This window comes from Hydra vulgaris, chromosome 03 (genome assembly GCF_038396675.1).
Source record: "Hydra vulgaris chromosome 03, alternate assembly HydraT2T_AEP".
In the NCBI taxonomy this organism is placed as follows: Eukaryota; Metazoa; Cnidaria; class Hydrozoa; order Anthoathecata; family Hydridae; genus Hydra; species Hydra vulgaris.
In genome coordinates this window covers 48611082-48627500 of record NC_088922.1, presented here as the reverse complement: position 1 = coordinate 48627500, position 16419 = coordinate 48611082, and the positions used below count along the sequence as shown (strand labels likewise).

The window sequence follows — 16419 nt, the reverse complement described above, 5'->3', positions numbered from 1 at the left end:
ACTGAATAATTTGGTCACCCATAGAAGCCTCAATGTTTTCCTTTATTTTATCAAGATTTGTTCCATCAACTAAACCTTTGATTATAACATCAGAAGTGACAGTAAAACCATTTTGAAAAATCACTTTTTGTGTTATATTTTGTGCCCCAGAAGTAGTTACTTTATTAATGTTAAAATCAGTGATGTTCACCTGATCAATTAAAGCATTAATAATGACAGGTTTATTGAATTCTAAGTTCTTGAAAGTCTTGTAACCACTAATTGTTTGAACGCCACTTCTTTTTATCAGATCATCTGGAAACATTAAACCATTTAGTGTAAAATTCTTTAGAGTTAAATCTGAAGCAACAACAAATTCATTATAAAATGACTTTGAACCAGTGACAGTTTGTTCAGTGTTGGTGGTCATAAGGTTATCGATAGAAATGTCATTTATTTTTCCATTTACTGTCAGATTTCCTGTAACTGACAGTTTTTTGAATGTAAAGCAACCTGTTATGTTCTGGTTTGTAGATTTTCTCCATGAATTGATCTTTAGATTAGAAATATTAGTTCCGTCAACATAACCATTAACAAATGTTAAATTAGAGACAAGATACTTTGATTTCATATTTCCTAAGGTCTAGAAGGTAAAAACTCAGAACAATATATTTAACTATAAATCCGTTACTATAAAAATGATTTAAAAAAATAATAAGAGAAAATTACCTTTTTCCCTATAATATTAGCATTTTCACTGATTAATACTGCATCATTAAATTGTTTTTGTAACAAAATAATTTTATTTGTATGCTCTTTCAACAAATCTTTAAGCTCTGATATTTCTTTGTGAATCAATTCTGAGGGGTTGTTTGATATATTGTTTTGATAAAATACTTCTGATGTAGAAATAGTGTTGACTTCTAATTCTTCAAAGTAGACTTTTGAAGTAATGTTTTGAGTACTTCTCTTAGTCATTATTTTCCCAACAACATTTGAGAGCATGGATGCGAGATTTTCTTTGACCTGAAAATAAATATTTTAAGAGGACTTCTTTGTAAATATTAAAATATTAAATTTTTAATGTAGTAATACCTCTTCCATATTTTTCTCCATTTTTTCTAAAAGCTTAGAGATAATTTCAGGAATAGTTGGCTCAAGACTTTGTACAGAAGTACGATTAAACTGCAGTTTAAAGATATTATATCCAGACCGGGCACTTTTTTCATAATTTGCAACAGCAAGATATGTGTTATTCATCATCTTGAAGGGCATAACCGAGCGCACATTAGGTATAAAAGAGCTGTTCCATTGAAAAGGATTTAAGCCTAAAAAAATTTACACTTGTTTTAAAAATGAATAATTTTAATACATTACTATTTATCTATATTTTTGTGTCTTAGAAAATAAATCTAGATTCATTTCATAGGAGATAACACAATTTACGGTAATTAAGGCAGATTAGGTGCCAAAATGACCATCTACAAATTTGCCAATTTTTATACTAAAATAATTTCTGAAAATATCACAAGCCATGAAAAAATTGCTAAGCTTAAGGAAAAAATCAAACAAAGAAGCCAGTGTGACAGGGAAAAATTTATATATAAGTCTTATTATAACATTTTAAAAAAGAAATTATGCTAACTTGAAATAAATAGAAAGTTTTACTAATTATTTTGGCTTTTTAAAACCAATAAAACATTATCAGACTAATAAGAAATAACTATTTTATAAAATAAATGCAAGAGCATCTTCCAGCTCTTTGTAGCATATGAAGCCAAGATAAAGCTGGCACAGCAGCCATGAAAACTGACATCTCAAAAAATTTAAAAAGATAAATTATAAATACTTTTGAAATTCCATTTCAAAATTAATTATAATTTATTTGCGGATTTTGTCAGAACAAAAAGCAGCTATTTTTTATCAACTTTATGATGCTGCATGTTGAAATTAGCTTATCAGTCAATGTTTTAGATGTTTCACCATCAACAGATTAAAATCCAGAAGTTTTACTTTGACACCGTCCAGTGGTAAAAAATACCTAACAACAACTGGTGATAGTTTTACTTCTTTTCTATTTGATGTGTCTTTAGAAACACATACTAAATGTGTCTACTGTAAGTCATCGTGTAGCTCTTTTACAGATAAAGGTGACAGTACATTTAAAAAAATTGCTTGACATTTGGTTCTTGCAGCACCAAATTACAGTTCAAAAAACTTTGAGATTAGTTTTGAACTACAGTCAGATGTTTTAAAGCTCAAATCATGTATTGCTAGGTGAAAGGCAAATGTAGCCTCATTTGCTGCAATAACTAAATTACCTTCATTGGGTCAATCATTTTTAAAAAATCCTTTAGTAGACGAAGAACATACCGCAGTGGAAACTCCAGCTTTGTGTTTGGCACACTTTATATGGCTTTTAATATCTGCTCGTCCACCATGTGTAACAGAAAATTCTGTTAAACAACGGTTTGTTAACAAAGCACTTTGTTGTCCTTACCACTAATTTTTTTCACAAATGAATAATCTTTTTGAAGTTCATTTGTAAATTTGCAACTTCTTTTTGACATATGAAACAAAAAAATCATGGTTCTTATACACATACACTAATAAAGTCAACGGTTAACGTTCTTTAAGATAATTTAAAATAGGACTTTGAATTCTTAATAAAACGCAGAAAATAAAAAAAATTTTAAAAATTTTATTTTTTCCCAAAAACGGGACAAGAAGAAAACCGTTGGGACACTGGGACAAATGGCATAAAACTAGGACAATCCCAGTCAAAACGGGACATATGGTAAGCCTACTTATAAACATCATCTTAAGAATAAACAAACTTATCTGTAAACAAAGTCAAAATAAACAAATTCTCAAAAAAATCTAAGTAATGCATAAAGTTTAGTTTATTTATTATTTAACTATTATCATAATGCAGGATAAAAAGATTAAAATGCCATCGGTTGGAAAATCGGTAAATTAATAAAAAAAGGCCGATTCCATTTGTGCAAAAAGTAGCCAATTAAGGCGATGCCAAATAATTGGTACATCATTAAAAAATTTTAAAGCGTACTTAAGTTTAATAATATTTTGAGGGAACATGAGGGAATTGTTTTTTTATTTATTAAAACGATGTGTCATAATAACTACATCTAAAACAGGATATTTGAACTACTGTTACAGAAATCATTAAAAAGTTTAGAGAAACTGGCTTCCTTGAAGATAGAAAGAAAAGTGGTAGACCTCCTAAGCTAACAAAAGATGAAAATAAATATTTAAAAACCCTTTCTTTAGGAAATAGAAAAAAAGCATCAACCAAGTTGGCAAAGGACATTAAAACAGCAACTGGGAAAAATGTCAGCTCTTTTTGTATTTGACAACACCTACTCAATTTGGGATTAAGAGGGTGTGTTGCAATTTGAAAACCAATATTACAGCGTGGCAATAAAGAAAAACGACTTAAATATGTGAAACAACACAAAGATTGGGCTCAGGAAATGTTTAATCGGGTTCTGTACACCAATGAGTCCAAATTCATAACTTTTGGAATGAAAAGACGCCAATATGTTCGAAGAAGAATTGGAGAAGCCTATTAGCCCAAGTGTTTAAACCCTACTATTAAACACGGAGGAGACTCTTTACAAGTTTGGGGCTGTTTATCTTCATCTGAATTAGGTGATTTGATCAAAATAGAGGGGGACTCACCAGGGAACGTTATGTAGATATCCTAAGGCACCATGCTGCATCATCCGGTATGAGACTAATAGGTCATAATTTTGTTCTGCAGCAGGACAATGACCCAAAACATTGTTCCCGAGTGGCAAAAAATTGTTTAAATAAAATGGCAGAGGAAGGAGTACTGGAATCGATGACCTGGCCTCCCCAGAGTCCAGCTTTGAATATAATTGAGCATATTTGGGATTACCTAGACAGAAAGAAGTTCGAACATGTCCCATGTAACCTAAGTTAATAAAAACATGATTATGTTTTGTTTTTTCTAAAATTAAAATAGTTAAAAAAACTTAAGTTTTTAAAATATATGCGAAAAAATATTAAATGTTACATTTTTACATTTAAAGTTTTGAATAAAGATGCTTAGTTAAAGCACATTTTTTTATTTAAATTTGTAATATAAGTTAAAAAAACATGCATTTAAAGTTCTGGTGCTTTCTTAACAATTAATTACGTCATTTAGTAATTCTTATTTTGTTGCGTTGGTTTGACAAGGTTCTTACTGAAACTTTTTATATTAGAAAAACTTAGAAAAAAATCTTTTACTTTTTTTTTAATGTTAATTAAAATTATCTATATTATTTTTTTTTATTTGTTTATGTATTCATATTTTGGTCAACATATATTAAATATACATAAATAAATAAAAACAAGAATTATATAAATATTTTTATTTTGACATTAAAAAAAAAAAAAAAGATTTATTTGCTATTCTCCTTATAGATGCGGTAGTGGTGTAGTGGTAAAGCGCTCGCTTCATAAGCGAAAGGTTCCGATAAGTTCCGAGAGGTTCCGAGTTCAATCCCCACCACGTCCCTGGTAGTACCGTGCTCAACTTGTTTCTCCGCGCAGCGGCCTTGTTCGTCAAGGTTCGTGTTTCGGAGTTATAGAGTTGGGAGAGGGTTATAAACCACTATTAAGTAGCCTCCTTATCTGTAGTGGCCTTCTCGGCCTTGAGGAGGTAAATAACATTAAAAAAAACATATATATATATATATATATAAAGAAAATTTGTTAGAACCTTTTTTATTATCACATATACCTAAACCTCATCCCCCTCTTAAACTGTGACAGCAGTTTTTATGTCAAAAATACTTAAAAGATTTAAATACAAATACTTTGCAGCTTTTTTAAAATTCAATGTAATGAAATAAGGCAATACACATAAACGTAAGAAGTGTAAGCAAAAACTTTGACAAACCAAAGATTTTCTTATTTAAATGACCCAAATAAGTGTTAATAAAGTTGTAATACTAAAATAATTTTTTAAAATTGCTTTTGGTCTTACTGAAAAACTGTTTTCGATTTGATAACTTTCATAAATATTATGAAAAATTACTCAGAAAGAGTGCTACCAGTTTTTTTAAATTTCCTTTATTAATTATTTTCAATGAATGAGTTCAATACTCTTGCAACTTTTTTGTTACGTAATTCTAACTCCTAAAAATAGATATAAAATATCCATGATAATAATCACTCAGTAATGTATGTGATGTTAAATGTATGGTAAGTTAAATATGTAGCATAAAAAAAAAACAGTTTATTTTCCTTAACCGGTCAACCGGTCACAAATTTTTTAATATTTTTTAAATTGGTATAGAATTTTCAATATCTTGTGAAATTTTCTAATAAAATTGCTTTACTGATTTGCAGAAATTTGCAAAAAAAAAAAAAAGTTAAAGCAAGGGTTTACCTTATTTTCCATGTAATGTAAGTTAAATGGTATTTTTAGTAATTAGTTTGCCCTCTTTTGACCAGACTCAAAACTTTTTAGCTTATTTTATTCTTTAGACTAACAGCTTTTATTCAGAATGAAAGCTGTTAATCTAAAGAATAAAATAAGCTAAAAAGTTTTGAGTCTGGCCAAAAGAGGGCAAACTAATTATTAAAAATACCATTTAACTTACATTACATGGAAAATAAAGTAAAAAATTGCTTCAACTTTTTTTTTTTGCAAATTTCTGAATATTATATAAAAATGTTTTAGAGAGTTTCTAAGAACTTAACATCTGAAGCTTTTAAGGAAAATTATTTAGGAAAAAAGATTTGTACAAAACAATTGAAATACATTTAAGAATATATTTATTGTAAAAAAAAAATTTTAAATAAGGATTAAAATCACTATAAGATATAAGATGTACATTATATTTAAAAAATTCATATTGTAAAATATACATTTTCAACATTGTAAAATAACTACCAAATTTTAGGTATAGGCTGAAAATAAAATGATATTAAGGTTAAAAAGGTATGCTAACCAGTTCTATTTATCGGCATGTGGAATTTAATAAAGTTTTTACTTTCATTCTGGACTTAATTCAAAGCTCATAAAGCCTAAAATCCAATCATTTTAGATAAGATTTTTTATAATATGTTTATATATAAAAATTGCTCATCTTTATCTGACAATTTAAACAATTAGGTCACCTAATTGCTTTCTATTTGTTCCTTGCTCATTATTTGCCACCTTTTTTTAACTTTTCTTGTAAGCCCTTTATGTTTTGTAAACTATATACAATTCAAGTTTCTTATGGTAAACATGTAATACCTTTACTATAAGCAATGCAAACAAGCATATAGATTACTACCACTTCAAGTTGCACCAACAACCACAAAATAATTATTTTTGCAGAAATTTGAAAATGTTGTTTGGAATGTCAGATTTTTATGATCAAATGTGAGGATTGGTTGATAAAGCTATTTTTGAATATAATTCCTTTCTAATGATTTTTTTTTTGTTTTTTCAGTTTGTTTTTAAATACAAAAAGATATAATATATCTTATAATATATATAATATAAAAAGATATATAATTTATAACTTTAACATTCATAGCAAATTAAACTTCACGACCACAAGACAAAAACACTTAAAGCCTTTAAAAATTTAGTACACAATTTACTTAAGAGAAGTTAATTTTAAGAAAAGCATGTTGCTAAAATAGAAAACCTAAGATTTTAGTTGTTTGGTTACCACAAATAAACAAAATAACACTTGCGAAAAAAGGAGCCTTAATGCTTTTCATAAATGCAGAAATTTTTATAATGCTTTTTATAATTGTAAAAACATTAAAAATAACAAAATGAAACTAAAACTTATGAGTTTTTGGTGTCGATGAATCAAAAGAATTAGGCCAATAACAACTAGTTGGGAAGAAGCTATAAGAATTGTTAAAAAAATGACAGACTACTTAAGTTTAAAAGAGCAGCGATTCGAGTGAAACAAATGATAGAAACACTAGACCATATAAAAATCTTATAAAATATTTCTTCATAATTCTTAATGTTTTATCATGCATACATTAAGGCTGATTAGCTTGAAGAAAATATTTAAAAACACACCAGTTGCGTGTTTCTCTCTACCCATGGTTCTTGATCCTCTAATGTGCCAGTAGAAAGCTTGAGTTCAACAACAATAGTCACTTTTTTAACTTCAGATTTTGTATTTTTTTCACAATAATTTATGATAAATAATTGTTTTTTTATTTTTAAAAAAATCATGTTAATTGTTTACAGTTTTATAACTGTAAAAAAAAAAGTATTAAAACATTACTCAAAGTTTTATTAAAAATAACTTGGACACTTTTTATTTTAATGAACTCACTACAAGACTACAAGTAACCATTGTTTAGGTATAGAGTTACATGAAAGCAAGGTTGGGAGTTACCTGGCTTCTAAGAAGAGAGTTATTGATCAAAAAAGCAGTTGATAGTAGATTTATTAAAAAACAAACTGTAAACTGCAAATAAGGAAAATATGATAAATAATAACAACTGCTTGAATAAGCAAATTCTTTTTTTACATGAGTGTATTGCATTTTTTTGGTTTGGCTAAACAAAATACTCTTTTAAGTGGGAGAGTACAGTGCTTAAACTTAATAAATTTTTAACTGCATTCTTCTACGAAAAAAAAAAAGAAAAAAAAAAGAAGAAACTCTGGCCACCCTTTCTTGGTACTCAGTTCATAAAAAAGTAATACATTTAAATAAACCATTACCTTGCAATTGAGTTGGTTTAAAAATCCCACGTAAAGGATCATATGTGTAAATAACTGCTTGAGATTTAGAGTTTGCTACAACTAACATTGGCTCTCCATACTCTGCCTGAAAGTATGTCCATTTTACAGCACCTTGAGTAGGTATACGCTGCCATTCTACCCAAATTTTTCCTAAAAAATTTAAAAGTTTTTGTTAAAATATTTTTTACTAAAATTTTTACATATTCAAAACTACCAATAAATATATCCAGAATGCTATTTGACACACTATGTGAAATAAATTCTTAAGTATAAAACTAGTTTTCTTTTTTCACAACAACAAAAGTTTGGTGTAAACTATATTCACTTGACATTCAACTAATAGTTAAAGTTAAATCATTATTGGGATTATAATTTCAATTAAGTTATTGAAAAATTTTTTATTATTTAAATTTTTTTTTTTTTTACACAACTTGAATAACTTTAGTAATTCTAAAATCAGTTATGCCTTTGTATAACTTTTTTGACTTAACTAATTGAGTTTTGCATTCATTTACAGTGGGTAACTGTATTAATTGAGCGATATTGATTGATGTAATTAAATTTGTATCTTAAAAATAGATCCATATCTTTCAAGTCTTTCCTATTTAGTGGGAGTCTCCTGAGTTTCAAAGAGCAATTTTAGTATGTTAAAATCAAATTTCACGACCACAAGACAAAAACACTTAAAGCCTTTAAAAATTTAGTACACAATTTACTGAGGAGAAATCAATTTTAAGAAAAGCATTTTACTAAAATAGAAAATCTAAAGTCTTATTTGTTTGGTTACCACAAATTAACAAAATAACACTTAAGAAAAAAGAAGACTTAATGCTTATCATAAATGCAGAAATTTTTAAAATGCTTTTTATAAATGTAGAAACATTAAAAATGATAAAATGAAACAAAAACTTATCAGTTTTTGACGTTGATGAATCAAAATCATAATACAAATTTTGCTAGAAAAATTATACTGTGTGTTTAGCTTTTAACTTTAAACTTCTTTAAACATTTAATGCTGTTATTTACCATTTTAAAACGACTATTAAGGCTGATGTTTTATTATAATTAACTCAAAATGGTTTTGGACATCTTTTTTGGTCAGACTGTATTTTGTTATAATCTTTTAATTATTTATTTTATTTATGCCAATAAAGTGTTGAATAGATGATATTAAAATTAACTATCAATGCAGCAAAATTAAGGAGGGCTGATCACAATAATATTACAATAATGGCAATACAGTAGAAACTCGGACCCTGGATAAGTTGGACTTTTATTAAGTCGGACGGATTTTTAATTCCCGAAATCAACTTACTGTAAAATCATTCGCTTCAGTCGTATCCTGGTTAAGGCGGACCATTCGCTAACTCATAATGTGTTTTGGGGTCCCTTTGGCATAAAACTTCGCTTAACTAGGACTTTTATTTTGAACTGCATATAAGGGATCGTCCATAAAGTACGTACGCTCGGAAAGGAAGAGGTTGTCTCCAAATGGAGATATGAGATGGGGAGGGGGGCGTAGGTCAATTATAAAAGTATGGAGAAACTAAATTTAAAAAAATATTATAAAATGTTCGGTTGGTAGGTTAAAAGCGTAGGTACTTTTAGGGGGGTAGAGGGTACTCAAAAAAGCGTATGGCGAAATGCGGGGGAAGGGGAGAAAGCGTACGTACTTTATGGACAACCCCTTAGTGCATATAATAACAAAACTTCCAATACTTGATTAAAAGTTCCAAAATTAGCACGCTTGAAAATAAAATACCATTTCGTCAAATGTAATTAAACGTAACTAAACATTTTCACTAATATCTTCGAATCGTTAAATTTTGATTAAATTTTATTTATTAAAAATGTTAAAGACTTCTAAAAGCAAGGTAACAACAAAAGCACAAAAAAACATAATACTAAAAGAACTCAACAAAGGAGAATCATCTGTATCTATATCAAAGAAATATGACATGCCAAAGCAAACATTGTTTGGATGGTCAAATGAAAAAAACAAAATATGTTCAGAAGTAGAAAAAAACTAAAACTAAAACTAAAAAAAAAAGTCCAAGTTAACGGGATTCTACTGTATATAAACAATGAACACCTTTTTCAGACAAAGGACAACTTTAAACTTAAAGTGTTCCGAATCCTAATCTTTTACTTAAAGATAAAACTGCTATTTACTTATAGCATTAGACAGCTTTAAAAAATTCAGTACAGGAAAAGCAACTAAAAGCAACACAATTTGTATGGTTAAGAACACCTATAAACTAAATACATGTTCCGAATATTGCAACTTCTAACGGTTGTTACGCAATCGATCCCTAAAGACAATAATTTTCAGAATAATGACAAGCGATTGCGGAATAAGTAATTCCCTTTTGAGAACTACACGGAAAATGATTGCTTAAGTGTTCCCTAATTGACTAATTCTGCACGAGGAATTCTCACTTAAAAGCCGTAACGTTAAACTTAATAGAGATTGAAATAACGACACGAGAAGACTACACAGAGTTAATATAATAATTAGTTAAAATAATAATTGGTTAATAATTTGTTGTAACAATTTAATATCTAGATATAGAAATAAATGTCAAACAAATATTAAAGCAATTATCTTTCCTATAAATTAGAAACATTATGCAGCTGATGAAATTAGTATTTTTTGATTGACAGTATTAGTGATTGATATATAGCAGTATAGATTGATATATAGAAGTACTACTATATATCAATCAAAAAATGCTAATAAAAAAATGCTAATCAGTTAACTGCATTAAACGATATTAAATATTGTTTAATTGCCAGATGTTACATATTAAGGATGCTAATAACTGACTGGTTATAATTAGCATCCAAATATTAGTTGTAATAATAATAGGATTTTCCATTACTACCTATAAAATAACCTTGGTTATTAAAAAAATATTTAATAAACTCTTATAGATTTAATTTAACAAAACAGATTATTGTCTGTTCGGTTAAAATTGAAAATCATGTAAAAAACCAATGTAAAAATTAAATGATGTTTATGTTTTTTAATGATTTAAGCCACCAGGGGCCGTATTCTCATCTCTCCGTTAAGCTTAACGGAGCGTTAGTCAAAAAATTTTTTTAAATTACATTAATAAAAAATTTATTTAAAATTATAATTTTTCAAACATAAATGTTTAATTTTGGTATAAGTTTTATTTTAACGAATTTATATAAATTTTCGTCATTTCTTTACTTAAAAATATTGTGATGAAATTTCAGACAAAAGCTCCGTTAAGCTTAACGGAGAGATGAGAATACGGCCCCTGGAAAATGACACGATTTTCTTATTTATATCACTATTTTTTAAACTTTGTTTGATCTTGTTTATACGATTAATTCGGGTTTAAATATCTAATTAATTTATTGTTAGTATATTGTTATTTTAATTTTGTTATTATTATTGTTTCTAATTTGTTATTATTATTATTTTTATGTCAGTTTTGTTAAATATTTACTTTAGATTATTTTTAAACTAATTGTGAATGATCTTGACTGTTAGAACATTTTTCAGAATACATTGATTGATCGAACGCCTACAAACTACGTATCTGAATGTAAAACAAAAAAGTACTCCGCCGAACGTCAAACGTGAAAAGTGTTAGAGGTTTAAGATCTGAAAAACATTAAAAAATTTTGATCCTGTCGCTTTTAGTTCTTTTATGCTTACTTGTTTTATTTTTTACAAAAGCTTTGCCGACATTATTACTTAAGATTTTTTATTATTAGTGTTTTTAAATAACGTTTTTAGATGATATATAATTGATTGATACCATACGGAGTAAGAGAATCACATTTTTCGCTCAATTGGTTGTGCTTTTAGTTAATTCATTATCTTTAACTGAAACTCAGATATGCCATCAAAAAATTGTGAGACACTTGGCCCGGTGTCGTTAACATTGTTATTTATATATAAAATAAATTAAACTTTTTAAATATAAAAGAAATTAAATAAATTTTATAACAATATTTTATAAATGTTGTAATATTATTTTATAAATTTTATTAATATTATTTTATAGTATTAACTTTATAAATATATTTACATACTAGATAAATAATAATAAACAAATTAAATTTTTAAAATAAATAAATTTTGCCGCAAAAATTGACAGAACGGAATACTAGAAATGTTAAAGCCAAAATTTATTGGGTGAAATTATGTAATGTAGCAATTGTTAAGTGGTTTTGTTCAAATACTATATAAATTAAAATAAACAAATAAAGTATAAATTAAATTATACAATTTTTTTATTGTTTTAGAAACTTTATGACTGCCCGGCACTAATGTATCCGTGAAAGAGAAATATTTTTTAAGTTTCAATTCCTAAAATCAGAATTAATATCAAATTAAAAAAATAGACATGAAAATATTTACTGATTTCAGTTTTAATATTATAAAAATTTATAATTTTTTTAAACAACTAACTTACTTTATAATTTAAAGAAATTATAAACTTAAACTAAGCACAATTATAGTAGAAGCATAGTTTTCATAATTTTTTAAGAGGATTTAAAGAAGCTTTATAAATTATTGTAACTAACTGTAAGATTTTATTTATATACAAGTTATCGTAACTAACTGTTTTAATTTCAATAGTGTCAAACTTCATATTTAATATTTTGATCTATAATTCAAATTTTTGAATATAAATCATTCTTCTTAGTGAATCTTAAACAGGTGAAATGGGCCTTAAAAAAAAAAAATTGTTTTTTACTTATTTAAATATAAAAAAACTTTTTATTTTTATTTTTTTATATAAAAACACATAAACACTCAGCAAATTATCAAAAAAATATTTTGATTTTTCTGATAAAATATTTAAAAACATGAAAGTTTGCCCCAAGGTCACAATAAGGTCTCTAGTTAAAATATACTAAAATTAAATCAAGCATTTTAAAAAATATAGATAAGTACCTGTCCACCAGTATATGACCGAATCAATATCGTACAAAGTTGTAGTTACTGAATCTTGGGTAACCATATCTACACTTGTAATTTTTGTATATTCATTCGCAACAGCTAAGTAATGATTGCCTTCGAACATAAAGTACTCAAAATCCTTAGCGCCATGAGTTAAAATACTTTGGTATAATGCAAATGGTCCGTCAATACCGTTGTATTCAATTGCGGAACGCTCTCTAAATTAAATAAAGTTTTAAAGTAATAACAAAAAATATTCAGCTTGCTGCACAACATTTTATTTCAAAATATTTGATTCTACGAAGTATGTATATATATTTATAAAAATATATTTAAAAGAAATATATATTTTAAAGAGTAATATAAACACTCTAGTGTGATGTTTATACTAAGGATTTAATTAAACTTGCCTATTACTAGTTCAAAAATTAAAAATATCATTAACGTACTTGTATACTGAAGAGTATATATCAACATTTCCACTGTTGTCTTGGTGATTAACAAATAAAATAAAACGTTCATCATTAATCGTAATAACTTCAACATCCTGAGCTGACATTGTATCAAACTCTTGAATTAATTCAAATCCTTTGGTTGTTTTTGCATGAAGTGTGGACTTTACTTGATACCGTAAACCATTATCATAAAATGAATTTGCGGTAACAAAAAAAGGAATTCCTTGTCTCAAAAATACCTTTACAGATTTTCCACCTAGAGCAAGGATTTTACTTTTGTATTGAAAAGGACGAAGTGCACTTTCTTGTGGCAAATACTGATAAATTGAAAATGACTTTTTATATACACTTTCTTTTAACCAGCTTTGATCACCGATTGAGTCGAGAAATATAGCATACTTTTCACTACCAAAATCAGCAAACTCAAAGTGTACACCACCAGACGTTGAAAAATTTTGCAATAACTGAAACTTGCTTGGCTGACTCGATTCGTTCATATAATAGATTGAAGATAATGACGAATATTTTTCATTGTCTGATTTAAAGTTTACTACAGCAAGATGAATTTGGTTTTTTATCACAAACGGGGTTAACTTCATAGGGTAAATTGTAGGTACAGATTGAATAGGTATAATATTTTGTAATTGTACTTCATACGCTAAATTTTGCAACAAAAAAAAATGGTTTTCTACGACTTATTGATTTTGTACCAAATTAAAAAAAAATTCAAATTAAAACATAATTTAAAGACATGTTTAATATTTCAAGCCTAAATCTATCAAAATATTTTGATAGAATTGATCATAAAGTTCTCCCTCAAAAAATTGAATATTATGAAATTATTAAAACTGAATATTATGGAAATGAAAATGATCACGTCAGTTTATTAAATATAACCTGCGGAGTACCCATAGCCGAAGACTCGGGTTTTAAAGTGGGATGGGAGGCATAATCGCCAATTTCAAAAAAATGCCTTTATTTAATGAAACTTCGTTTCGTCCTACGGACATGTGATGTTCACAAGACGTCGCGACGTCTTGTGAACGTCATATGTCCGTAGGAAGTTCCGTGCCCGCTTGGAAGGCTTATTTCTTAAGGTTTATAGGTTTAAGTTAAGGTTAATGTCTTAAAAATAAAGTTAACTTGTTCAACATCTTTTATATCGTCTATTATTATATCGTTTATACGACGCGTCGTATAGACGTCACATGGACGTCTGTGCCCGTTGGGTTGTTATTATCAAATACATCTTAACAAAGAATAAAAAAAAAACGAGAAAAGTACATTTAGAAAATGCTTTAAAAATTTATCGAACGTAGGGTAAGTTGGGGTACAGCGGATCGAGGGGCATAGTGAATAAAAGACATTTTATCAAAGATTAGGATTTTTTTCATCTTGATAATGTAGTCATATATCAGCCATCTTTATCTATAGTTGATACCACATAATTTTTGACTACCGGTTTTGGTAGGTAATTTTTGTTTTTAGCAAATTAAAATAAATTTTCCTACCGTCCCTATGTTTGTTATGGAGATCATGGTTGAAATAATTTCAAAAGTTTTTCATTCGAATTATTGATATGCTTCCTTGTAGTAGTTTAGCTTTTCTTTTAATAACACTCATTTTTCTAAGAAATTAGACTTAAACTTGATTTGTTATGGTGGGGCAAAGTGAATCGGGGTACAGTAAATAAGTTCATTCACTATGCCCCATTAATGATCTTAAAGATTAAACTCATGCATTTTTAACAAACAAACTAGATGAAAATGAATTCATTAGTTGTAAGTTATGAATAATTATATTTGAATAATTTTTTAATATTTTAATATTTTTATAAGTTTTGTTATCAATAAATTCTTTTTTTTTTCATCTCAATTTTCAAAATGTCTATTTTTTCGATTTCATACTAATCTAATTAATAAAAGTATGTGTCTTTACTCAGAGAATAAAAGTATGTGTCTTTACTCAAAGTTATTTGCCTATGCCTTTATTCACTGTCATTAATTCACGGCTGTATTCATTTATTCACTGTGCCCCAGTACTGGGGCACAGTGAATAACATAACAAAAATCACTTTAAATCTTTCTGTGAGCCGTTAGATAATAAATATTTGGGTTTTAGTGATTTGTTATCATGAAGGACATATATCTCAATCCTTTTGCCTTGAAAAAAATAAAATACATATTTTAACTTTTGCTCAATTTAAAAAATAAAGAAATCCGCTATGCCCAAACTTTCCCTATGCTCACAAGTATATATCACAAGTTATTACATACTATAAATAGTATGTAATAACTTGTGAAAGAAATATGCTTGTAACGTCCAAAATATTTGTAGGTTTTCAAAATCCCAGTTATACAAAACCCAAAGAATTCACACCTATATGCTTAGTTCCACTTCCAATTTATACAAAAACTATAAAAAGGCTTTCCGAACATAGTTAAGCAAACAAAATACAAAAAATGTAATTTGTTCAAAATTTTTCTTACCGTTGTTGTTACTTGAATGTAAAAAGTCATTAATATGAATCTCTCTTTTTGAGCGTCTCCTACTCTGTTGTAGCTTTTTATGCACATTTAAACGGTATTGAGCTATAGAGTCTTCTAAATAGTTGTTAAGATCGTTTGATGAAAACTGTGTTGCTTGAGGTGTTGCATTCGTAGAAAGAATGTAAACAATCATATAAATCCAGCATTGTTGCACAATTAACAAAACCATCTGCATATGTATATATATATATATATATATATATATATATATATATATATATATATATATATATATATATATATATATATATATATAAACAAAATTTTATTGAATATGTTGCTAGATAGAGTCACAGGAAAAATATTTGGAAAATAAAATTTTTTAACTTAACGTAACAATGGATATACCTTTGATTCGACGGACCTGACTCGCCAATTTTTAAAAATGTTTATTTAAAAAAATTGTGCTTATAACTTTTTTTTACCAAAAATATCTCATATAATTATCAAGGGAATAGAAATAATGTTTAAAATACGATTGGTTGTTTGAAATTGGTTGTTTGAACCTTGCAATAGCAAAATTGACGTTTTTAAGGGTAAATAATAATTTGCATTCTTTTAAAGCGTGCCAATTACGGTGGCGCAATTTAAAAATGTTTTGATTTTAAATTTTCTTGATACGCGTACTTTTGCAGCATTATATTTGTTCATAGTTTAATAATAATAAAGAACTTTTTTTTTTGAATTGAATGAATTTCGAATGCTCCTCTTGTCTTATTTTTACTTAGATAAAAATACAAATACTGA

At 27.3% G+C, this 16419-nt stretch overlaps 1 protein-coding gene across 2 annotated transcripts in view; it reads right to left on the bottom strand.

Moving 5' to 3' along the window:
* Window positions 1–16144, bottom strand: part of LOC100199482 (uncharacterized) — a 23977-nt gene extending 7833 nt beyond the window's left edge. Inside the window, exons 1-8 of one of the 2 annotated variants that reach the window (XM_065793503.1) lie at window positions 16021–16144; window positions 15613–15841; window positions 13118–13781; window positions 12663–12886; window positions 7703–7873; window positions 1075–1307; window positions 709–1005; window positions 1–622 (exon numbers count right to left, since the gene is read on the bottom strand). In XM_065793503.1, coding sequence (XP_065649575.1) covers window positions 1–622; window positions 709–1005; window positions 1075–1307; window positions 7703–7873; window positions 12663–12886; window positions 13118–13781; window positions 15613–15841 — 2440 coding nt within the window. In that variant the 5' untranslated portion in view covers window positions 16021–16144. Of the gene's footprint in view, window positions 623–708; window positions 1006–1074; window positions 1308–7702; window positions 7874–9038; window positions 9198–12662; window positions 12887–13117; window positions 13782–15612; window positions 15842–16020 lie in introns of those variants that run through there. The other variant, XM_065793504.1, reaches the window with a different exon arrangement.
* Window positions 16145–16419: the final 275 nt, after the last annotated feature.